General features: G+C 45.1%; 1 protein-coding gene across 1 annotated transcript; it reads right to left on the bottom strand.

Moving 5' to 3' along the window:
* Positions 1 to 2,546: 2,546 nt before the first annotated feature.
* Positions 2,547 to 24,619, bottom strand: NAAA (N-acylethanolamine acid amidase). The gene is made up of 11 exons (XM_011224888.3): positions 24,350 to 24,619; positions 23,569 to 23,733; positions 20,710 to 20,836; positions 16,839 to 16,929; positions 12,904 to 12,980; positions 9,042 to 9,214; positions 8,834 to 8,896; positions 7,966 to 8,032; positions 7,524 to 7,552; positions 3,861 to 3,938; positions 2,547 to 3,220 (listed from the first exon to the last, which is right to left on the bottom strand). The coding sequence occupies exons 1-10, from the start codon at positions 24,550 to 24,552 to the stop codon at positions 3,863 to 3,865; spliced, it is 1,071 nt and encodes a 356-aa protein (XP_011223190.3). The 5' UTR covers positions 24,553 to 24,619; the 3' UTR covers positions 2,547 to 3,220; positions 3,861 to 3,862.
* Between the last annotated feature and the right edge of the window lie 1,624 nt (positions 24,620 to 26,243).

Here is a 26,243-nt window from a genome sequence, read left to right as displayed (position 1 = left end):
CAGCCCCCATCAGGGCACTCTCCATAATTACACTGAATGAATTTTAAAAAAATCGCTCATCACCGCTTTGATTTCTGGATACTTTGGAGGGAGAAACATCCTGAAAAAACATTCCCACTACAAAACTAAAGCTGATAAACAAGCACCTTTCTTAAATGCCGTATACTTAGCTAAGCTAGCAAGTAATGGTGGGGGGGGACGAAGGGAATATAGGGAGGATGGGGAACAAAGAGAAGCTTGGGAGAGAAGCAGGCCCGGGAGGCAGGGTGGCCTGAAGGACCTTTGCAGGTCCCAGGAACTTAGACCCTTGGGTTCATTGACAATTGCGTTGGCAGGTGGGGGATAGATGGACCCTGCCTGGGACGCACACAAGATAGAGCGAGGACATCAGCCTGCACAGGGGCCGGCTCTGCTCTGTGAAGGTGAAGCCACAGGCTTGCCCTCACAAAATGTAAACCAAGGCTCCAATTCATACTGAATGTTCTAAGAAACCACAAGCTGAGAAATGAACAGACACCCATTCTTTCTGGGTGGCGTACAGTCAACCCCGGCCTTTAGGATTTCCAAGGGAACACAATCCAAAACTGCGGAACACCAGAGAAACCTCCATGAGGGAGACTCAGCGAAAGCAAACAGCAAAGTGAGACACCCGCAGGCTTGATGACTGAATTTAGAAGTAGAGTATAAAATCAGTAGGGGTTAAGAAGTGTAACAAAAAAACCAAAGCAAGGAACAGATGCTAGCCCATAGCGACCCCAGCAGTTTGAAAAAGTAGCAAACAGCCCATCTAAAATAAAAATATTATCCTTGAGGGGCACCTGACTGGCTCAGTCAGTAGACCATGCAACTCTTGATCTGGAGTTGCAAGTTCGAGCCCCATGCTGGGTGCACAGATTACTTAAAAATAAAATATTTTAAAAAATAAATAAAGAGGAACACCTGGGTAGCTTAGTCAGTTAAATGTCCTACTCTTGGTTTTGGCTCAGGTCGTGATCTCGGGCCCCACATCAGGCTCTGTGCTCAGCAGGGAGTCTGCTTGAGATTCTCTTTCCCTCTTCCTCTACCCCTCTAGCTCATGCTCTCTAAAATAAATAAATAAATCTTTTAAAAAATAATAAACAAATAAATAATAAATAAAATATTATCTTTGATATTAAAAACTCAATAAATTCACTAAAGAAATATTTCTGATTTTATGGAAAAAAATAAAGACATTACCTGGAATATATCATTGAGAGAGAAATCCACCCCTGCATTCTCCCCCACTCCCCCAAAATCTCAGAGGGCTGAGACAGAAGATAGAAGGTGTGATAACACACAAACTTGGGAGGTCAGGAGAGAAGACGGAAGAGAATGTAGGACAGCAACAGAAGAGTAACTGAGCACTTCCAAGCTTGAATGAAAGAAATAAATTTGAAGTTTGGAGAGCATAACAAATCCCAAGCAGCTAAATGACAAGAAATCTACATCTAGACACATCGTGGTGAAACCACACGGCACAAGGAACACAGTTCTTAAAAGCAACCAGAGATTTCGATTACTTAAATCACTTTCCTGCTGAAAAGTCCTCAATGTCTTCGTGTTGCCTGGTTAAAATTAGGCTATTCCCCAAATTTCCATCCAAAGATCGTAGTCTGTAGTCTAGAAAACAAGCATGGAAGTGAGTAACGAGTAGAAATTTCTAGTCTCCATCATAGTTTAACATGTCTGGCAAGAGTAAATTACTCTTGATGTTTGATTTTATTTTTTTTATCTTAAAGATTTTATTTATTTATTTGTCAGAGAGAAGGAGAGAGAATAAGCAGGAGGAGAGGCAGGCAGAGGCAGAGGGAGAAGCAGGCTCCCTGCTGAGCAGGGAAACCAACATGGGGCTCAATCTTAGGACCCAAAGATCATGACCTGAGCTGAAGGCAGACGCTTCACCAACTGAGCCACCCAGGCGTCCCTTGATGTTTGATTTTAAAAAGGACATTGGGGGGCGCCTGGGTAGCGCAGTCGTTAAGCGTCTGCCTTCAGCTCAGGGCGTGATCGCGGTGTTCCGGGATCGAGTCCCACATCAGGGTCCTCCGCTGGAAGCCTGCTTCTTCCTCTCCCACTCCCCTGCTGTGTTCCCTCTCTCACTGGCTGTCTCTCTGTCACATAAATAAATAAAATCTTTAAAAAAAAAAAAAGGACATTGGATGATGGAAATTTAACAATGTGGATCCAACGCTGTCCAAGAAGCCACATGAATATTCCGGGCCCCTAGTGAGGGTGACCGGTGCCTGGCTAACACTCCCCCCCACTCACCCATTTTCCTCCGTTCTTGCTGACACACTAAAGAACACCACGTCCGTTCACTGTTCAGGCATTCTAACCTTTCTTGCTGCGTCCTCAGGGAAGTTTCTTTCTTGTACGTGTGAAAAAAAATCAAATTCTACAACACAGCTGCACCCTCCTTTGAGTCCTGACATTCAAACAACATCTACGAGAGCTGCTTCCTCGGGACAGCTGCTCAGAACCACACAACTTCGAGGATAAGAATGGAGGGAGAGCACAACATGAAATGTCTTGGAAAAAATGTTTATTCTCCTTGCCAACATCTCTTTCAACATTTTATTAACTAATGAAAAGTGACAATCAGAAATAATTTGGTTTCATATTGCTTTCAAAAAGCAGTAATAAAGTAGCTATGTAGAAAAAGGAAGCCCAACAGTTTTTATAAAGAAACATCAGACACATTATGAAAAGTGAGAGTCCCACCCCATGGAAACACGTGATCAAAGCTCAGACGAACAAACACTCCAACAGGCTCTATTCAAACTACAGTTCTCCATTTCTTTTAGAAGAACCCTTCTTTTCTCATATCTTCCAGAAGCACTTCATAAGAAACAAAGAGGTCTAGCCAGCTCATTTCTTCATAAGCTGAGGTCTGACAACATTGCTACATGTGGTGGTGAGAAGTGGCTTGACCTCTGAGACCAATTTTCTTTGAGCTGTTCCAGTCAGTACAGACAGAGCTTACAGAGGGTCAAGGCAAGCAATGACGAGAAGCAAATGCAAGGCACCTACCACCCACTTCACCAGTACAAGCTGCAAAGTGGTCCTCCTGCTCCCGCTTGACAAGACTGAAAAGTTTAATGAGGAAGGACCTGTACTGTTCCTAAAATAACACAATCCTTTCACTTGGTTTTGTTTTTTAAAGTACAGCTCTTCAAGAATTTCACTTTTAAGAAATCATCTGTAAAGGAAGAAAAATAAATGTACTTAATTCAAACACCAATTTTTAACACTGCCATGATAAGCAAATGACCAAAACATCAGGCCAGGTTGACAAGTTCCAGAAGACCCCGGCGATAGGGAAAACTGCCTAGGTTTGGTTTCAGGCACAGCAAAAAGGACTCCTGCTTTTTCCTCATGTCCTTCCCCTTACCGATGGGCTCACCGATGCCTGAAATAAGTTCTGCAGCTGATCTCTGCCGTCACTATCTGTCTTCTCAAGTTGTCGAGGTGCTGGACCTGCCTCACTATTATGCTGGGGACACGCAAGTCTTCCCAATTATTTCCCCCTGTGTCAGTTAAGAGATAACATCTTGCACTAAGAATAGGTTTGAGTAAGGGACGAAGGGCATTAGGCACGAGAAGATTAGCTCTCATGCCAACAAATTCAAGATAAATACCTAATAGTGACATTAACTTGACACAAATGACAACCGTTTGCCAGATGTCTGTCAGAAAAATATTCTGTATGCATAGTTGTTAAAGACGTTACCATCTTCTGTGGGAAACACCAGCACACCCACCAATGTCCCCAAATGAGCAAACAACAACAAACGAGCAAAACTTTCATAGCATGGTTGAATCTACTCGTGCTTACTTACTTTTAACCCAGGTTCCTGATGCTAGTCGTGTACTTCTCCGGGTTGGCAGCACTCATTACTGTAGTATAAATCGTGTAGCTGAAAACAATGAGAGGAATTTTTATATGCATATCATTGTCTCTAATATTCCAAAGAGGAAAAAAAAAATACCAAGCCCTTCCCTAACCCTTGGGACGTAGGAAAAGAATACAAATAGAAGTCCATGTATGTCCAAATGTTTAAAATTTAAAATTCAAGTGATCACACAGTGTCCTTCCTTTTTATTTTGACAACACTATGGAAGTCCACGTTCAAATTTAAAATTCTCGGACTCCTCCGAGTTTCACACTGTGGCAACGCGGGAGAGGCAGCTGTTGGCCTCAGCCCTTGGCTCTGCCCTACAACAGAAGCGGCACGTGTGTGGACACCTCAGCCTTTGCATCTAGGCTTCAAGCACCACTCCAGGGAAAAGCCACCCGCCAGGCATAGGATGTCCATAGTGGCTACACACTCCCACCAGGAGAACACCACCCAGGACAGTGGACCACACAGGCCCTGACAATAGCTTGGAGCTCTTCAGCTGGGCAAATGCTCCTGGCCCACTGGATTCCTTATATCAAGGGAAGGTTAGAGGAAGGCCAGAGGGCAGCCTCTAAAGCTCAGGGATGAAGTCGGGGGGCCCATTCACCCAGATCTAAGGATGAAAAGCACAATGTAATTTATTCAACATACTGCCTAGCAAGAGACCAGAACAACAGGAATCCATGCACATGCATGCGCACACGCACACTAGGACTGCTTCCCCTCACTCTCTTCAGCTACCTCTTGTTCCAGACACCAGCTGGGAGGCATGCTCAAAGCATCTGGAGCTGGGTTGTTCAGGATTAGGACGACGTAGTGGCCCAAATTGTACACCGGGCTGAAGATAGCACTATAAGTGCATGCAGAGCTCGTCCACGGGTAATGGAGATGCCCTGAAGAAGGGCTTCAGCTATTTATTTACTTTGGTCATAATTCTATTCTCCCGTTTTAATATTTTCTCTGCTTACAGCCACATCAGAGGATGGAGTTCCAGGGCAGGTGAGTGTAATTTTGTAGAACAGCACAAGGGGGCAGCATTGAGCTAAGTGTTTCTGTTGCAATTTTTTTCTGTTCACTTCACACAGTGAACAGCCTTCCTTGCCAGGAATCATTACAAGGAAAGGGCATGAGAGTCAGGGATCTATGTTAATTCTGGCTCAGTGGTGAATATCCTTTAAATGCAGTTCCTCGGGGCACCTAGGTGGCTCAGTCGGTTGATTCTTGCTTTCAGTTAAGGTCAAGATCCCAGGGTCTTGGGATCCAGCCCTGCTCTGCAGGGAGTCTGCTTCCCCTGTCTCTCTCCCAACCCCCCCACCACTTGTGCACCCTCTCTCTCTAAAATAAATAAATCTTAATAAAATAATAAATGAAGTTCCTCTTGGGTTTTCAACTACACAACAGAGAAAAATATTACTTGGTTAACTACTTATAATTTCTAACAGTTCTATTTCAACAAAACATTTCATATGTCATTTAAACATTCATAGCCCTACTTCTGGGAATTCAGCCAGGGAAAGTAATCCAAAAGCAGGGGGGTTGGGGGGGCATGTACAAATATGTTTATTTAAGAGTTTTAACAGAGGAAAAACTAACAACTGGAGAATGCTTAACTCAACTATACAATATATTCAATTGGCTATGTGTACCTATTTAAAATTATAAGAGGTGTTGACAGCACGGTCAATGCTTTCAAAAAATATAACAACTATTGGGGTGCCTGGGTGGCTTAGTCAGTTAAGTATCTGTCTTCAGCTCAGGTCATGATCTCAGGGTCCTGGGCTCCAGCCCTGCAGCAGGGAGCCTGCCTCTCCCTCTCTTTCTGCCCCTCCCCCTGCTCCTGCTTTCTCTCTCTCAAATAAATAAATAAAATCTTTAAAAAATATATATTTTTATATATTTTATATATTTTATTTTAATACTAATTTAATACTAATTTTCAAGATATAATCATTTATATAATTATTTTAAATACTATAAGAACGTACAAAAAGGAACACCCCTATTTTTAAAATGAATATTAGAAGGGCAAAACTGTGCCATACTGGAAAGGATCCAGTCAATTGTGTGGTGGAGATGGCTCCTACAGGCTGGTGAGAGCCAACTGTTACCCACGCAGAAAGTTTAGAAGTCAATCATAAGCCTGAAATAGGCCAGGTGGGAATATTTACGCTATGGAAGTCAATAAATGCTACAATCCAGGGGGGTCTTTGATTTATTTTTGGGTGGCCCCACTCTGCACTCCCCACCCAAAGAGCTAGTCTAGTAGCATAACACTGGGCATCATTCGTTACCCAAACAGCTCATTTGTTAGAGGGGCAAAGTATTGACTAATTTGTTTTTCTGTAGTGGCTGTCAGAATATAGTTTATAGAATGAATTTTTTAGTGCTCATCTTTTTATCAGGCCATACTTACAGAAAAAAACTTTCAAAGGGACAATCTGAAGATGTATTCCTCTTATGGTACAAAATGAAGAGACCACCGCCAGTTTTGAGACTGTCGTAACAGCTAGGGAGTCTTTAAGTGCCTACATACGAAAGTCACTCCAGAGGCCGTCAGGAAAACTGTGCTGTGTTTGTGTAAGACAGGCTCATTTCAAAGAAAAAAAATCAGTTGGGTATTTGAAACTAAAAATCGTTTTACAGGTTTTGTCTGTGTTAGGCTATTTCCTGAAGAGGACGACTTTGGTACTCTTGCCTTGGAGAAAGCAAATACAACGAGAAGGTGGGAAATGCTGGGTTTGGGAATGTACTGAAGGAAAAGAACGACATAAAGCTGCTTTGACTTGCAGATGCTTCCTCTTTCGTTGTATTAAATTAAGGCCCACCTCACACGCAAAAGAAGGTATCTGCAGCCCTGAGGAGCTAATCCTAGGAGCCGATAAGGCAAAGCAGCACCACCTTGAGGACACAAGGAGAGCAGGCTGTTGGTCTAGGCAGCTTGGCTTTTCTGGTGACAGGGGACCTTCAGAGGTTCCTGTCCAAGTCTCGTGGCTGCCTCTCAGGTTTAATGAAGAGCTTCCTGTGAGAGGAGCAGCTTCGGCCCAGGGGTTCACATCAGAGGACGATGTGGGTCAAACCCTGGGCCACAGAGCAAGAAGCTCACGGAATGCTCCTATCAAGGGTACAGGCTAAAAGAGAAACAACAGCTTCGATGCTGAATTATCTGTAGGCCGAGCATGGTGGTGACAGAGCGTCTCAGGAAGTTAAAGGGAAGCCAACGGTGTCTAAAGTTTAGTTCCAACAGAGTGAAATTAAGGCGCTCATAATCGGGGGAGGCAGTACCAGACTGACTTATGATGAACACATCACTGCCCTCCTCTTTCTGGATCACTCTATCCTCCTTACCTTTGTTTTTCTTCAGGGACTTCTCACCTGACTTATGATATATTTGTTTATGAGCTCCTCCCCGCCTCCTCCCTACTCCCCGCCGGCAGAATGCTAGTCCCATGAGAGCAGGGACTCTGTTTGGTTCACTGCTGTACCCACAGCACCTAGAAAGCCTGACCCATACAGGCCCCCAGAACCCTGCTCAGCCAAAGAGTACGGGAGTGGGTCGCCCATTCTAGGTGATGTATGAACAGATGCGTTGAACGTGTAACTTACTTGTTATAAACTGGAAACACTGACAAAACCTGCATGGGAAAAAGATCATATTACAACACTATTACAACACTATTAAAAGGTAGAAAAATATCTACAGGAAGAATATCACTACCTAACACTCTAGCGTGTCTTGGGGTGACAGGGCTACAGACTTTTGAATTCTTTCTCCTTTTAAACAATGAACATACATACAGCTGTGTCTTTAACAGGCAGAAAAACCTAGGCGAAGAGGGATGCTTTAACAATACTGAAACAAGTTCACAAAATGTCATCGGACTTTTTAAAAAGGTTTTCAACCAGGTGAAACTCTGACTCCAACACTTCATCTACCACCTTTGCCTGATTTCAGAGAAGATTCTTTTCTTTTTTTCTTTTTAATCAGTATTAACAAAGACAGCAAACACCCTGGGTAAACGCTGGTCATCACGGCACGGTAAGTTACCTGGAAGAGCGTCTCCAGGCTGAGGTTTGCCTGGCCCGTGGCATTAAGGGCTTTGATGGCAGGCGTCCTGTAAGGAGAAGGGTCAGAGGTTACTTGGCACTTTAGGAAACCCTGAATGCCACCAGCTCTCGTGCTGGGAGCCTCCGTACAAGGCCCAGCTGCCTTGTCTCCCTTTCATGAAAGCAGATTCCAGCTCCCGAACATGCTTCTTGCCCGGTCTCAGACCACCTGGTAAAATTAATTCACCAGTCAGGCCCACGGCACCATCTGCTCCAGGAAGCTGGGAAGGAGAAAATGTACTGCGACGAAATTACACAGTTGCCACCAAACACGCAGGGCAGTAAAGCCAGGAGGAAATACCAAACTACCTGCTGTTTGGGGATGCATGGACTTATAAAATGTTCAAAATTAGAAGGGCCAAAGAAAGCCCTGACTGGTTTGTTTATTTATTTAAGAGAAATGTTTTCCTTCCAAAAAAGTCTTACATAGAAAACCATGATTCTTATCCTACCATTTTCTTTTATAGCTGCGCAAGCAGAGGCATAAGAAGCCACCCAGGGTGTCATTAGCAGAGCTAGCGGTGGGGTACAGGGCACCTGAGCCTGAGGCCAGGGCCAACCTTACCCTCCAACACCCAACCAACTGCCAAGAGGCCCTCCCCCACACTCCCCACTACACCACACGACACCATCCCGGCCAAGACACTGGTGAGGCCCAGGTACATTTTCTGGGAAGGGGTAGTCCTGGGTAACTGCCGTGGGTGATGGTGCTTAATGCACTGTAGTCCTCTCCAGTTCTTCTCATAAGAAGGGCACATTCTCCGGGTCCCAAGAAAACACTGTAAACCAGGAAGTGTATCGAGGCCTACCTTCGGTCATCCTTCTTAGGTACTGGCTTCCAGTGGTCGTAATTTGTCTCAACCCGGAACCACCTACAACAGAGCACATACCTTGTCTTACCCAAGGTCATTCGGCACATAGCTAAAGAAGAAAAAGATATAAAAACAAAAAAATACCTCTCGTTTCACCAGTTGAAAAACATTGATACAAAATGACCAGAGTCTTAATTCTACTCACGCTCCATTTAAAGGATCTAGAGGCCAAATGTCTGCTGCGCCATTTCTGTTCCTCGTGATGACCACTCCCTCCCGGGGGGACGTTCCACCGACAATATAGTAAACATCAGCGATAAGGGGAGTCTTGGCCAGTTTATACACAGCTGCTTCAAAGTTTTCCGACTCGCTCAGGGTCTGAACAAGAAGAAACACCTGCATTAAGCACCATCACCCACGGCAGTTACCCACACCAACTGACCGACAAATGGGCCGCAGCCCATTCTCCTGATACATTAAGCCATGGCTACCATCTTAAACCGCTCTGACCTCATTCTCCTGTCATCAGGGCTCCCGAGGTGGAAGGAATCTCAGTGGGGAGCCAACAGCTCACAAAAGGGAAGAACCGTTGACAAGTTCTAGGCCTGCCTCACCAACCACGGGCCACATGCTTTCTAGGCAGGTCACCTTCACAAAGGACTCCCCATGTTTCCTCATTCATTTGTTCTTTCAACAGTTCCTTTCTGAATACCTACTATGTGCTAGGCACTGTGCTGGTGTGGGGACAGAGCAGCGACTATGACTGACCTAACCTTGTTCACTCCAAATTTCCCAGAATGACAGGCAGGTCAACAGGCAGTGGTGACACCATGTATGGGAGTGTCACCATGGGAGAAGCAGTTGCTATAAAAGCCACAGCAGGGGACCCACCCTCGCTCAGGGCACAAGGGAGCGTCCCAGGGAGGTACCGCACAAGCTGAGGCCAAAGGGACATAGGGAAGTCACGCTGGGGAAAGTGGTGGTTGTGGGTTGGGCGTGGGGGTGGGGAAGACAGTTCTGGCTCAATGGAATAGTTCAGCGAAGGCTTGGGGATGAAAGACAGCATGCTACAGCAGCGCAGTGAGCGGGCTGTTCAGATACCCCGGGGTTCAGGCAGACTTCCAAAGGTCTGTGGCATGGACAGTTAAGGGGATCACTTTCCACGTCTTCAGCTTCCACAGGTGCTCCTTGCTCAAGCTGATCTGCTCAAGAACGTCCTGCAGAAGGGCCTGCCCTTCCCACCTGCATCTTCAAAATCACTCTTCACCACGTTTGGAAAGTACGTTTTCTGCTCACCCATCCTGAATACTGCCGAGGCACAGTGTCGGGGTGGGGGTAAAGTCAAACAAAAGAACAATTCAAAATATTAGCGTCCGCAAAGGCGCCATCATTCAGCGCCATAAATCATCACCCCGCAGCAGGGCTTTGTGGACCCTTGCCACCCTTGCTGTTAAGAGCGAGGTATTTAGGGTTGAACTGGTTTGTTCTAAACTCAGCAAAATTATAAAGGGAGGCAAAAGCAGTCACGGAACATTGTTTCATGTCACCAACGCCATCCTGCAACAACTACCAAGGAATTTGTTGCCTCTAACAGAATCCTATGAGAAAAGAGCCAAAGAACATCACTAAGAAATACGGAAGGCGGTGGCGACTGGTTTCATTCAGGTGGCAGGGGCAGGGTGGGTCATGCACCTTATCTGTCTGCCTCAGGAAATGATGGGAACTGGCGGTGACTGCTCGTGGGTATGGGATTTCTTTTTAGGGGAATGCAAATGTCCTTACATTGATTGTAGAGATGGCTCACAACTCTCTGACTCTACTAAAAACCAGGGAGTCATATACTTTAAATAGATGAATGGTACGGCATGTGAATTGTACGTCACTATACATCCATCAAATATACACCTACCTTATGACCCAGCAATTCCATTCTTAAGCATTGACTCAACTGAAGTGGACATGCATGTTGACTAAACGCTTTGTCCAAGGGTTTCTACAGCAGGCTTACTCATAATGGCCCAAGACTGGAAACAACCCAGTGTCCAGCAATAGGAAAATGAATAAATTGTGGCATATTCATACAACGGAATACTCTTCAGTAATAAAAATGAATGAGCGAGTGAATTATAAACAACATGGATGAATTATAAAAGCACTGGGTGGAGTGAAAGAGAGAGTCATACTCTAGGATTTCATTTATACATATTCTAGAACAGGCAAACTTGTCTGTGGTGACAGAGGTCAAAGAGCGGTTTCATTAGAGGAGGGTGTCAGAGGTGAGGAATTGGTGAGAAGGGAACAGGAGCAAAATTTCCAGGGACTTGGAAATGTTCTGTATCTTGTTTTGTTGGTGCCTACATGAGTGGATAAATGAGCGCACAACTGTCAAGACACATTGAACTAAACACTGAAGATCCCTGCACGTCACTGTATGTAAATTCTATCTAAAACATTTTAAAATCATTTTGGTATTTAGATTCCATTGGATAGATTTAATTCTAGTTTCGTTTTTAAATGGCAACATTTGAAATACACTGGATTTTTTTGCCGCTTTTTAATCTTATGATGAAACGTTTTAGGGGCACCTGGCTGGCTCAGTTGGTAGAACATGGGACTCTCGATCTCAGGGTTGTAAGTTCGAGCCCTATGTTGGGGTAGGGATCACTTAAAAGTAAAATCTTAAAAAAAAAAAATGAGAAGTTTTAGAGGTCATCTTAAAAAGGTATGAAGGATACACAGTTCGTCAACATATATAGGAAGTACCCAGGTAAGAAGCTGAGGAGAACTCCAAGTCTAGAAGGACTAAGATCATTTAGAGCAAGGCGAAGAAGGGCCAAAAAGGCTAAAGCTGGGCAGGGCCAGATCCTGCACCAAATGTGGTCAAATTACAATTTATATGTGGCCTGGAACTCTGCAGTCTAATAGGTCATATAAAGCAAACTTTTTACTGTGTGCAGAACTACTCTCTAATGCCTTTGTTTTGCTAATCTGGATATTTGCAAATGGAGAATCTTAAAGGAGGATACATTTTTATCTGCAGAAAAGCATACTGTGGTCTCTTATCTCAATCAGTTATCAAGATAAGGCTGTAACAAAGAGTCTCTCTTTGACCAAACTTTGGCTGGGCTCCTCTGAGCCTTTCCCTTGATAAAGCCTTAGCCTTGGCCTATAAGAACTTGAACAGAGTTTCTAACAGCTCAAGGCTACATCCCAAAGGTGACCCTGGCCCCTCTTCTAGTGCGTGCCTGAGAAAGTAAACTGCCCAAAGAATTTACTGTTTTGTTCCAGCCAATGCTTAAAGATAGGGCTCCTGTTTTCCAGTCTTTGCAGGAGGGTAGGAGGGTAACTTTGATGAGAACCAGTCAGCAATCCCAGATAGGTCTGACATGGACAATCCCTCTTTTCCACTTTCTGTAATTTTTCACTTCTCTGACTCTACTGAGCCCCTGTTGACACCCCTCTCTATTCCCTCATTCTCCTTTTAAAACACCTGGTCACCTCTGTACAAATCAAAGTTGAGTTCAGTTCACAGTGGACACGGTTCCCTACCGCAACAGTACACTACTGATTAAAATCTGTCCCTCCCACTTATTTATTTTTATTGAGGTATGACTGACATATAACATTATATTAGTTTCAGGCATTCAATGTAATGATTCAATATTTGCATATATTGCAAAATGATCACCACAGTAAGTCACCATCCGTCACCATCCATAGTTACAAAAATTTTTTTTCTTGTATAAGAACTTTTAAGATCTACTCTTAACAACTTCCAATTATGCGATGTAGTTATTATTAACTATTATCACCATGCCATACATGACATGCCCATGACTTATTTTATAATTGGAAATTTATAATTTATAACTATTAACTAGTGTCCTGCTCTGTTTATCTTCCATACTTATTACCACAAAGGTTGATAGGCATTTTGCAAATCCTTAGATGCTATCCTTTTAAGGAAGTTCTTACATGAAAAATGACATTGTTAAACGACAGCATTACAACATGAACACACAGAAGATGAAGCTGGGTGTGGGGGGCTCAACAGTAAAAGTACTCACAGCGCGGATAAGCCAGCTGACTGGATAGTGTCTCTGGAAAAGGGCAGCGATCACATTCTCCCACCACCAGCCTTCATCTGCCGAGTTGAGAAAGAGACAATAAGCATAAACAGGAATTGTTGCCCAAGTGCCACATTTTAAAATTCCTTGTATCTTATTTCTTCCCCATAGTACAAGCTGATGGGAGAGAAAAGTTGGTGGATGAAGAGCAATTTCACTGGCATCTAGTTTTCAAAAATAAAGCTTAAATTTCATGGCACCCACAGAAACATGTAATTTATATACACATACAAATATCCAGGGATTTGGAAATATTCTCTGTGTGTGTATATACATGAATGTTCTGTAAACACATTTTACGTATACATAATCTTTTGTGCCTAGAAGCAATGATATACGTGAAAGGGAATAATTCGATTAATAGGCAAAGCAGAACTATGTGGCTGTCAACAGAAGTGGCCCGATAAGGATCAGGAAGACGACAGAGAATATACCTTTCAGAACTTTAAGTTTGATTTGAGCTCACATTTTTTTAAAATACAAATTTACAGTCATTCTCCAAAATTATTTTTTTAACATCTTTAAAAAAAGCTTTGTTGGGGATTTACTTCCAAAGAAATATTTTCATTCAAGACATAAGCAATGAGCGTCTACTATGTGCTGTATGGTGATCTGGTCCAGACCCTTGGAATTTAACAGCGAACAGAAGAAATTAGTATACCATTTAGCACACAAGATTTTGGTAACTATAATAAAGAAAATAAGACAGAATAATGTGAGTGATGAGGGAGGATTCTTTTTGAGAAGAATGTTAAGGGTAGCCTCTATGAGTTGTAGACATTTGAGTGAAGATGGGCAGAACATTCCAGACAGAAGGTGTGGGTGTCAGGGCCCTAAGGCCTTGACAAGCTTGGGAGATGTCAGAAAAAGAAAGATGCTGGTGCCAGTGGGACGAGGGAGAAGGAGACAGGCATAAAATGAGGTGTAGCAGGTGGCCACGCAGAGTCCTGAGGTCAGTCAGGACTCTGGAGTTGTTAGGAGTGAACTGGAAATTCAGGGCAGGTTTTAAACAGGGGACCAACCTGATCATGCCGGCTGCTGGGAAGAGAAAGTAGAGGAGGGTGAGAAGCCGAGAGACCAGGTGAGTCTCTATAGCAGCACAGGTGTGACGGCAGCTCGCCGAGTGGTGCAGGTGGACAGGGTGCACAGGGACAGTCTGGTTTGGGTGGCGGAGCTAAGACCCAGGGAAGGACAGGTCAAAAAATTCTCCTGGTATAATCAGTGCAGTGGAAAGAAGTGCCATACCCTGAGACACAGAAAACCAGGAGAGGAACAGGTTTGGGTAGGGGCAGAGTGAGGGCAAGAAGAGGGGAAAAGAGGGGCACGTGGGTGGCTCAGTCAGTTAAGCATCTGCCTTCGGCTCAGGTCATCATCCCAGAGTCCTGGGATCAAGCCCCGCATGGGGCTTCTCCCTCTCCCTCTGCCCCTCCCCGTGCTTGTGATCCCTCTCCCTCTCTCAAATAAATAAATAAAATCTTTGTTAAAAAGGGGTGGGGGAGGGAAAGAAAAAAGCAAGAGATCTGGGTAAGCATACCCAGGGTGAGACCCCTAGCAGCCATCAAAGTGGAGAGGCTGAGAAGGTGGCTGGGTACTCTACTCTGGGGCTGGGAAGTCAGGCCCGCAGATGGGACAATGGCAGCACGTGCTCCACGGTCCTGACTGCGGCCGCTCTGGCAGCTTCACATCCATGAAGCATTTCCTCCTCCTCCCTTGCTTTCCAGGTGAGGAGACTGAAGCACAGGGTCAGCCCCGCAGTGGCGGTCGCCGAGCCAGCCAAGTGAGAGCCCGACACAGAAGTCGGGCAGACTGCCTCTTGAGTCTGAGATCTTACCTGCTGGGTGGTTGGTGAAGCCTCCCCGAACTCTACGCCATTTGTTGGTCCCCCTCATATCCCTGCCTTTTCCCAGGGGTGTGAGGGGGTGGTCAGAGGCCCTGTTAGCACTCTCCGTAATGTCCAGAAACCTAACTGAATCTCTTATCTCTATTAACTGGCACATGGTACCTTATTGTTTGGGCATTTTGACTCAATCTCAGCAGACTAAAATAGAACTAGTTTTCATTAAAATAAGGATAAAATAAGCATTAAAAAGGCAGCTTGACAGTACTCAGTTAAATGTGCTTGTCACAGAAGAACTGCTCAAACCTTAGATCCTACTAACCACTTATTAAACAATTGAGTCACAAAAGGATGGAAACAAAGCCCAACCTTTAAACACACACTCGTTTACAGACATTGTGTGTAAAACCTTAGTAACTGTCATCTGTGGTTTGAGTACCATTTGTTGAGAATCAGTCTCACAAGGGGGCACTTGGGAGGCTCAGTCAGTCAGGCATCCGGCTCTTGATTTCGGCTCAGCTCGTGATCTCAGGGTCTTGAGATCAAGCCCCGTGTTCAGCTCCTCACTCAGCATGGAGTCTGCGTGAGGATTCTCTCTCTCCCTCTGCCCCTGCCCCCTGTTCTCTCTCTCTCTCAAGTAAATAAATAAATCTTTTTCAAAAACGAGAGCATCAGTCTCACTCATAGTTGACTTTTGAGAAGATGCTGACGAAACCCATTAGGGTACAGAACTGACTACTGGACACTGATCTATACTCAGCCAGCAGCCACCTGTTAAAGCCTTATGTAAAAAGGCAAGAAGAGACCTAACCGAGGAAACAGCAACATGAAGTCAAGCAGGGTCATCCAATGACCAACACTAAACGCGATGTCTTTCTTCTTAGCTCAGCTGCAAGTTCCTGAGGACAGAGACAAGTGCTTGCGGACCTCCGGGTTTCCCATGCTCTGTGGAACTCACTGATGTCCCCTGAGACCTGGGGAATGGCAGCGGGGTCGTATAACCAACAGAGCAATTGAGCCAGGACTCAGGAGACCAGTTTGAGAACCACCTTTCCAGCTGCCAGCTGTCACTTCACCTCCCAGCCTCAGCTTTCTCCTCTGCATCATGAGCGGGGCTGATACTATCAGCCCTGCCTAACAGGACCGTCGTGAAGGTCTACTGAGAAAACTGACCAGAAAGTGCCCAGGAAGCTGTAGAGTGCTCTATCTACAGCTGTTGCCTGTAGGATGCCATCACGTAGCCTCTCCATTACTGCAATAGCTTCCTAACAGTCTTCTGCTTCCACGTCACCCCCACATGATCTGATTTCCACGTAGCAGCCAAAGTGATTCACTTCCCGGCCTAAAACCCTCCTAGGGCTTCCATTGCATCATTACACTTAAAATCCAAACTCCTCATCATGACCCTCACCACGGCCTCAGCCTTCCTCTCCACCTCTAATGCCAGTCCCCCATGCTACAAGCACACTACCACCTTTTTGTTTCTAGAATCTGCCAGGAATGTTGTGTTTCTAGAACTCACCCAGCTTCTACAGACCTGGCTTCCGGATCACATGACCTGTAGTAACTGCCCCACCCCCTCCTCTGTTCTCTATCACATCTTCCCGTTTTGCTTTCTCTCTCTTTTTTAAAGACTTATTTATTTATTTGAGAGACAGAGAGAGAGCACGAGCAGAAGGGGCAGAGGAAGAGAGAATCTGAAGCAGACTCCACATTGAGTACGGTGCCCATCGCGGGGCCTGATCTCACTTCCCTGAGATCATGACCGGAACTGAAACCAAGAGTCAAGACGCTTGACTGCACCCACTGCACCACCCAGGCGCCCCCTGTTTTTCGTTCTCTGTAGCCCTCATCACCACCTGAAATCATCTTCCTGGCTTATATGCACACTGCCCATCTCCCCCGACTGGGCTGGAAGTCCCTGCTACATAGTGTAGTCCGGGTTTGTCTACATGTTCAGTTGGGGGAGCAAATGAAATACCTGGATAGAACTGACCAGGAATATGGCTAAAAATGCTCAGGAAGTTGTTTTGATTACCTCGTTCATCGCCAGAAACTGTAAACTTGTACGGACTCTGACCAGTCCATAATCCTACATAGCCAATAAACGTGGTTCCTGTGAATGCAACCTGAAATCAAGAGATAGGTTATCATTTTGCCATTCCCACCAAAGATACAATGAAATCATCTGTTTTGTCCCACTCATGGATTTTTTTTCTTACAAGTTCCAACATAATAAAAACTCTTAAATAGCCTTCTGGAAGGTTTAACCTGGGAGTTCCATGGATAGAAATCAGTGGGTCTGTGATCTTATATGTGAAAAAAGGTACTTATTTATTTTCACTCATTTCTAACTGAAATTTCACTCCTTCAGTAATGGATACATGCAACAAATCCTGTAGTCACAGCAGTGCCTATGACTCTGCCACCAGCAGGTTTTCACATATGTAACGCTATCATACCTACCTTGACATGGTTTAATTACATATCCTGAGATACCATTCATAATTATCATCATGGGAGTTATTAGACACGCAGCTAAAATTTACTATTTAATGTGCTGAGAAAAAGTGTAATATTGAAAAGGCTATATTCCAACATAACGGGTTTTCTTTGTAATCCATGCATTTTCTGTTATGTATTATAAGACATTCTAAGAAGGGGTCATAGGCTTCACCAAAGGGGATCATGCCCCAAAGAGACTGAGAAACTCCATCCTAGAAATAGCAAGTGGGCTCCGATTAAAAACTTGTGTTGACATGATCATAAGAGACAAATATCATGCATCTTGTAAGCTCTGTGAGGTAAGAGGAATAAGTGACACTGTTTGTCAGTCATAATCATATTTAAATTTTAAATATTAAAAAAACTATTTTACAGCTATCTCACATGTAATCCTCACGGTTAACCCATGAGTTATAGGGATCACTTCCACCTTCAAGAAAGGTAACAAGCGCCAATGACTGTAAGGTACCACTACCACTATATGACTATGAGGAGAAAAATCACGCTCTAGCAGTTACCGCAAATACCAGATTTCATTTCTTAAAGAGATACTTAGAATGTGCCTGTTCAATAAAGGCTAACCAATATTTTTTATTTTGAGAAAAAATTAGGTGTGGGTTAATATTTTTCCTTGGAAAGCCAAATCTTAGGGGTGCCTGGGTAACTCAGTTGGTTAAGCATCTGCCTTCGGCTCAGGTCATGACCGCAGGGTCCTGCAATCGAGCCCCACATTGGGCTCCCTGCTCTGGGGGGACCCTGCTTTTCCCTCTGCTTGCCATTCTCCCTGCTTGCGCACTCTCTCTCTGCCCCTCCCCCCAGTCATGCTGTCTCAAAAAAATAAATAAAAAATCTTAAAAAAAAAAAAGCTTAATCTTAAGTCTGTAATCTTTTTAATCATTTATTTCTACTTCATCTGGTTGTAAAAATAATTTAAGGTGCCTAAATCACAAAGAAAAAATGCAGTGGCCTTCATTTTATTTATTTATTTATGTATTTATTTATTTTTATTTATTTATTTTATTTTATTTTTTTTTAAAGATTTTATTTATTTATTTGACAGAGATAGAGACAGCCAGCGAGAGAGGGAACACAAAGGGGGAGTGGGAGAGGAAGAAGCAGGCTCATAGCAGAGGAGCCTGATGTGGGGCTCGATCCCACAACGCCGGGATCACGCCCTGAGCCGAAGGCAGACGCTTAACCGCTGTGCCACCCAGGCGCCCCTATTTATTTATTTTTAAAGATTTTATTTATTTATTTGACAGAGAGAGAGACAGCCAGCGAGAGTGAGAACACAAGCAGGGTAAGTGGGGAGAGGAAGAAGCAGGCTCCCAGCGTAGGAGCCTGATGTGGGGCTCGATCCCAGAACGCCGGGATCATGCCCTGAGCTGAAGGCAGACACTTAGCGACTGCGCCACCCAGGCACCCCCGGCCTTAGTTTTATAAATGACTTTTTCCTGGCTCATTGAGGGCTTTCTGTGAATTCTCCCCACTTCCATTCACAGCAGTAAAATGGGCATAATTCTACCTCACTGCTAAAGCCTTTAAGGAATGTAATTACATGAAGAAAAAAAAGTAATTATACTGTCACTTCATTCACATAACGCTCCGATGCTCATATTAGGGTCATTCTTGAAGGGCAGAGCAAATTAAAGTTTGAAAATCAAAATCACACTGTAGTTTCCAAGATATTTGATAATACGTAATTATAAATGATTCTGGGGTATAATTTGCAAGCCCTTTTATCCTGCGGCTCTGAAAACCTGTCTTTATTTCTAAATGTCTACGCTTTCCATTGTCTCTGCCAAGCCGGTTAATATAAACGGACCCCTAGCTGCAGCAAGAGACTCTAAATCACAGTCTAAGCCTGAGTTTGAGGGGGAAGAAAGCCATGGGGCTTTGGCCTGGCTCTGCCACATCTGGTCATGATCTCCAGGTCCTGGAATCAAGCCCTGCAGTGGGCTTCCTGCTCAGCAGGCAGTCTGCTTCCTTTTCTGCCCTCTGCCCCTCCCCACTGTTTGTTCTCTCTAATAAATAAATAAAATCTTTTTTTTTTAAAGGGTGAGTTTAGAGAAAACTGTTGAAATAATTCATTTTTACTGCATTTATTCCTTTGTCTACTTTGAAGAATTTCTGCTTATTGTAGATAATGGAGAAAAGCATAAAGTAGTCAATGAAAGTAATTATTTTCCCATCATCCAGTAATAATTGCTAACATTTTAGCAGATTTCCTTTCGGAATTTAGTATGTGTGCATATTCCGTTGTTGTTACCACTTAAAACCATTTTTTTTAAAGATTTTATTTTTTATTTATTTGACAGAGATAGAGACAGCCAGCGAGAGAGGGAACACAAGCAGGAGGAGTGGGAGAGGAAGAAGCAGGCTCATAGCAGAGGAGCCTGATGTGGGGCTCAATCCCATAACGCCGGGATCACGCCCTGAGCCGAAGGCAGACGCTTAACCGCTGTGCCACCCAGGCGCCCCGTATTGTTTTAATTTTTATGAGAAAAAGTTTGTGTTTGTAAAAGCAGATGACCAAGTGGGTATTTAATAAATGAGTTTGTATTTGTGACTCAACCCCTAAATGCGAAGAACATATGAAATACAGTCCTTGTCCTTAAACAGTGTCCCCCAAAGCCAAAATCTGGCTTTGGCATGCTGTTATATGGCAGTACCATGCTTTGTGTACTCAATGAACATTGACTAAGGCTGTCTCTCCAGATGTTTACCCAGGAATGTGAAAACAGTACAAATTAGGTTGTATTTTTATGATGAAAATAAAGTGATCGAAGTATAATTTCTTAAAGATCATATTTCGGAGAGTGCTGTGGGTCAATCATACTCATAGAGTGAAGGACCATTTATTATCTGGCCACTACTTACCAAGCATTTATCACATGCTTTGCATAGATTACTTCATGCAACCTTTAGAACTACCTCCATAAAGTAATTAACCTCTCCGAGCTGGAGTCAGCAAAATGTGTCTAATTTCCCATGTTCTCAAAAGAAGGAAGTGACAGAAACAGAATTCAAACCCAGGACTGTGGGACCTCAAAGTTGGCTGTTTCTAGTAGCCATGACACCACACAGCCCCTTCCCTATTCCAGAAGCAGCCTCAACACGGGACAGCAGAGAAAGAGCTGAGGTGGACCACTGATCTTACTCCAGTAGAGATTTCCCTAAGGAAAACCGGTTGACCTCTTTAAGTAAATGCTCAATAATAATAAATGACCCTTCCTTCCACAAGCATAAAGGACACAAACTTCTCCTGTGGTTTTGTTTTTCCAGTTTGATGTCTTCCATACCTTAAGCGGAAAACACACTTAAGCAGCAGGCCATCCTCGTGATTGCTAACTTTGGTTAGCAAGTCTCTCTGATTTCTGAATCTTACAGTGCACAAACTATACCTGCCCATTCTTTAAGAACTGCACATCCACGGTCAACTTGCGCAAGAAATTTCCAAAAGGATAATCCAGATTCCGGCCATGGTAAATGTGGCCTCTGGAGTCTTGAGCCACAATACTGGTGCAGAATCTGAGAAAACAGAGAAGTACACTATGAATGAATGAGAAAAATAAGATAAAGGGCAATGAGGTTTCATTTAAAAAATAAATCCTTAGAGCCAAACAATTCTTCTCCTTATAATGGATACATATGATAGGTGATCCTTGTCAAGCATATGGATGCACAACGGGACACAACTCATTAGTGTTCATTTGGTGTTTCTAGACCATTGCCCTCAGCCCACATGGCACTGAAAACATATCGAAAGAGAATTTCATCCTAAATCTAAATCTGAGGGGTGCCTGGGTGGCTCAGTTCATTAAGCGCTGCTTAGGCTCAGGTCGTGATCCCAGGGTCCTGGGATCGAGCCCCGGGTCTGTTGGGGTCTGTCCAGGTCTGTTGTGCCTGTTTGGGGCCATTGGGCTGCCTGCTCAGCAGGGAGTCTGCTTCTCCCTGTGCTTTCTGCTCCTGTCCGCATTGCTCATGCTCTCTCTCTCAAATAAATAGATTAAAAATTTAAAAAAAAAATAAAGAACTCCCAGCTGGAGAGAAGTATTTTGTGGAAAAGAGGAAGAGGTTTGTTAAGACATCTAAGTGTCTGTTTCTTCTGAGAATATATAAAGCATGCCCAGTTCTGGGGAAAGAGATGTACACCCACACAAACAAAGCCGAGAGGAAGTATCCTGAAGGGCTGTTGGTCATTTCCGAGTTACAGAATTGTGGTTAATATTTTTCTATTTTTCTGTATTTGCTAATTTTCTATAATGACTACATATTACTTTTATAATAGGAGAAAATAAATTTACTTAATTTTTTTTGTTTGTTTAAAAAAGGAAGTTTGGTTAGTTTTTAATTTTTTCCAAGATTTCTGGTCCTCAGTTGATGTCAAACACTGGAAGTGGCTAACACGTTTATGGGATCTCTCCCAGACAATTTTTCAAAACTGGCAAGACAACAATATTTCCATGTCAAGCCAAGTAGTTTTTTTTTTTTTTTTTAAGTAGGCTGCACACCCAGCATGGAGCACAACGTGGGGCCTGAACTCATGCCCCTGAGATTGGGACCCGAGCTGTGATCAAGAGTCAGACACCCAACTGACTGAGCCACCCAGGCACCCTTAAGCCAAATATTTTAGCATGAGGTAGCCCACAAGCACAGGGCCAGGAGGGGACCTGTGGGCTTTAGGGAAGGGACTGCAGTGCCCTGCAGACACAGCTTTCAGCAGCAGTACTGAGCACTCACCAGGCTGCTGACTTTCAGCAAGTTTTCCCTTCTGAAGGTTGGATTCCTCACAACAGGTACTAACCATCTCCAGGGCCTGGCACCCAGTAGGCTCAGTGAAGGGTAGCCAGTATTATTCTGATTCAAAAAGCCTTACACCAGAAATGTGAACAGAACATTTCCTTTGTTAATTCTTTTTAAGATTTTATTTATTTATTTGAGAGAGAGAGACAGAGATAGCGACAGAGATAGTGAGAGAGAGCACAAGCCGGGAAGGAGAGGGACAAGCAGGCTGCCTACTGAGCAGGGCTCAATCCCAGGACCCCAGGATCATGACCTGAGATGAAGGAGCTTAACTCTGCTTTACCAAATGAGCCACCCAAGCACCACCACCCCCCATTTTGTTAATTTTAATGGCGTCTGATGGTGCTTTTTGTTGTCAGTCAACTCCATATATACCTTAACATCAAATCCAAAACTTAGAAAGTTTTTATTAGAACTTTTGCTTAAATCTGCTTGAATACAGTAGACTCCAACAACAACAACAAAAAAAGTGGAAGTAAAACTTTTTTTTTTAATTGAGAAAGCCACATGTCAGAATAGGAAAAAGATGGGGGTAGGAGATGAGGAATGGCAAAATTAACTTGGTTCAATTGAAAAGCATGTTAATTTAACAAGTTCGTGTCTCATCTTTGTCTTTAAACATTTCCCTAAAGAGGAAGGCACACCGTGCTTCTTAACCTATCCTGCCCAGGGATTCAGGGAAGATACCAGGGGGCAGTAAAACTGCCTTATCCCAAGAACCCTTTTTTCCCCCATTATCTGTTGGCAGCCAAAAGCTATTAAGTATGTCATTAGATAAGGCTGGTCTGGTGGCAAAACAGTAAGTCCTGAAGGCAGAAACCAGGTCAAACCTCTCGTACTTCCAGGACCTACCACTGAGGCAATAAGACTTAACGACTCCCTGTGCATTTTGCCTGGGATCAACTACACACTCTTAAGTGCTTTCGCTTTTGTGTGCCATTTCATCCTGCCCACTCTGCCTACCAAATACTGGCTCTATTAGCCAGAACAGGGTTCCCTGTGCCCCAACCCTGGCGGAGACAAACTCCGAAAGAGAAGTCAGGATCTCCAGCCATGACAAACATGCAGGGATAAATGCAGGGGGACAAATGAGTGCTGGGACGACCACCTGAGCTATAAGGGTGCAGGGTCAGGGGGTTACCTAGACGGTCCATTTGAGAGTGGGGTTAGTTCTAAAAACTTCCTGTTAACGTACATGCTGAGTAGAGTTTGGAAAGTGGGGTACTACCTGGGGTAGAGACGTTCAATGTTGAGGTCAGAGAAGCTGCTTTCCTTCTGGAAGCTCATGGTCTGCTGCTCAGATTTACCCAGAGAGGCAAAGAGGAAGCACCGGAGGTTTCTGGGCAGCCCAGTCACCACCCAGTTCTTATCACACTGGAACTATGTCTCCTCCCAGCCAGGTGTGGCAGGAGTCCCTGGTAAATCCCAGTTAATCCACGCTAGCGTGGAACACTCACGCGGTGGACTCGTAAACCAGGTTGAGGAGCAGGCAGTCAGCCAGGCTGTAGTTCAGGACTTCGCACATGCCACGGATCTCGTCGGTGAAGGGCTGGGGTAGGAAGCGCGCCAGCTCCTCGACCACCTTCCCAATCAACGCGTGGACCCACTTGGGGGCCTTATTCCTAAAAACGAAGAACCACGAGGGTGTTCGATCTGCTCAGGGGTCGAAGGGGTGTGACTGTGTGTGTATGGGTGGTGGGGTGGTTCCTGAAGCTCTTATCCTTAGGGGTGCTAGGTCCCTCCCTTTCCCAGAGGGCCGACAGCCCAGGCTCGGCATCACCCAACCCGCAGCATCCCGCAGGGAAAAAAGGAAACTCGGAAAGGGAGTTGGGCGAGAGAGTGTGGTCCCTAAAGGCGCGGACTTGGCAGACTCGCCAGACCTGCAACGAGGGTGTGGGCTGCGTTCCCCACTCTGCGTTGAGCCGGCGGGTGACACCCTGCGCGCCACCCTGACCCAGAATGTCTGGGGAAGGGCGTGCCTCTGGTGACACCGAACTTGGAGGTCAAACCAGCCGCTCCGACCATCCTCAAGCCCCACGCTTCCCAGGGCGGCCACGAAAGCCAGTTCTGGTCTCCGCCGAGCCTGCACACTGCTGAGGCGGCGGGTCAGGAGCCTGGGGTAGAGGGCAAGACGGTGGCAGAGGGCGGGGAGGGGTAGAGCGGCTCGGTTTGCAGCCCAGCTGGCCGCACGCATCTGGCCTTCGGGCACGCGAACTCCCGCCCCGCGGCCGCGCTCACCCGAGGATGTGCGCCATCGTGGTGCGCAAGAAGTCCAGGTCGAAGTGCCGCAGCACCGGCAGCCAGCGCAGCTCGGGCGCCGCGTCCAGGCTCACGTTGAAGAGCGGCGGGGCAGGGGGCGAGGCGGCGGCCGACACCTGGGCCCCGGCCAGAAGTAGCAGCAGCGCCAGCCCCGGGCGCGCTCCCGGCCCCGCGGGCCCCATGGCTCGGGCTCCAGCGGCCGCAACTAGGACCGCCGCGGACTGGGGCCCCGGTGCCGGGCGGGCGGAGGAGGAGTCGGGGCGGTGCCCAGAGCGCTGGAGGCGGAGCCTGCTGCGCGGCCGGCCCCGCCCGGTCCCTCCCGACCGCAAACCGCGGGAGAGCAGCGGGTGCCGCCTCGCAACCGCGCTTCCGGCTCCCAGCCCTCCCGCGGGGGCCGCAGCCCGGGTCCCGAGAGCGCTGAACGCTGCGGGCCTCACGCCACTCCCCGCCCCAGCCGTCCACTTGGGTCCAGACAGAGAGTTTAACTGGGGCCTGGAGGGGATTCAAGATGATTTTCAGTAGCGAAGAGGTAGCGGGAAATCCTACTGTTGTGGGAAGGGGTCTGTCCTTCCCTCTCCGCCTCATTTGCTTGTATTTAAAGTCTTCCAAAAATGTATCTGGGTTTTACAAGGAGAAGGAGAATTATTTTCTGTTCAACACTCCCACATCTTTTCAGTTAAAAAAAAAAAGGCTTAAGAGTCAGTTAACATTTAACATTTATGTGCCAAATGTTTTTTCTGACTCTCATTTAACCATCAAAACAAGCCGAACATAGGTTCTACTAACTCATCCCCTTTTTCCTGATGAGCAGTGTGAGGCTTGGAGAGGTTAATTTGCTGCATGTCACACCACTGGCGGGCCTGCGTGCTAGCCTCCAGGCCAGGCAGTCAGAATCCAGACTCCCCCTCATGATCATTAACCTCCTCTCTCCGTTTATCTGGGAGACAGAAAACTTCTCTTAGGAAAATCACCGGACTCAGTGAGGCTGGGACGTTCTTATGGACCTCTGTAAGTAAAACAAATGTGTAGCGGAAATTAAGAAAGTTCATTTTTTCCAATTTCTTTTAACTCTCCCCATCAAATAGAATACACCACTGGTACTTCTGATTCCCACCCCCCCCATTTTTATGGCCTGTATGTCACGGGGCTACAGGTTCAAGCCTCTGCTTCCACTTTTTCCTGGTCTTGGCTTAAAATCCCAATAAAGACCCTGGTCTTAATTTGCTTGTTTGCAACAGCAGTTGTGTGCTTACACCACAGGTCCATCATGAGAATCACCGAAAGAGTAAACAGATCAGGTGAGTTTAAAGAGGTGCACTTGCATTACAAAAAAAAAAAAAAAAAAAAGCTACTTTCTGTCACTTTAAGGATGATATTAAAAAGATAAAAATAAAAGATCTGTAAGACAGCCATGATAAATGTATTGAATGAACAAAACTACATTGTGGTTAAACAGGCATTATTCACATTTCACAATTAAGCTGAGCTTCATATAATTTTCTTTTTCTTTTTTTTTTTAATGTTTTTTTATTATGTTAGTCACCTTACAGTACATCCCCGGTTTCCGATGTAAAGTTCGATGATTCATTAGTTGCGTATAACACCCAGTGCACCACGCAATACGTACCCTCCTTAATACCCGTCACCAGTCTATCCCATTCCCCCACCCGCCTCCCCTCTGAGGCCCCCAGTTTGTTTCCCAGAGTCCATAGTCTCTCATGCTTCGTTCCCCCTTCTGATCACCCCCCCCTTTCTTTATCCCTTTCTTCCCCTACTGATATTCCCAGTTCTTATGTTCCATAGATGAGAGAAATCATATGATAATTGTCTTTTTCTGCTTGACTTACTTCACTTAGCATTATCTCCTCCAGTG

The sequence above is a fragment of the Ailuropoda melanoleuca genome, chromosome 11, assembly GCF_002007445.2.
Source record: "Ailuropoda melanoleuca isolate Jingjing chromosome 11, ASM200744v2, whole genome shotgun sequence".
In the NCBI taxonomy this organism is placed as follows: Eukaryota; Metazoa; Chordata; class Mammalia; order Carnivora; family Ursidae; genus Ailuropoda; species Ailuropoda melanoleuca.
This window is presented reverse-complemented; position numbering and strand designations above follow the sequence as displayed.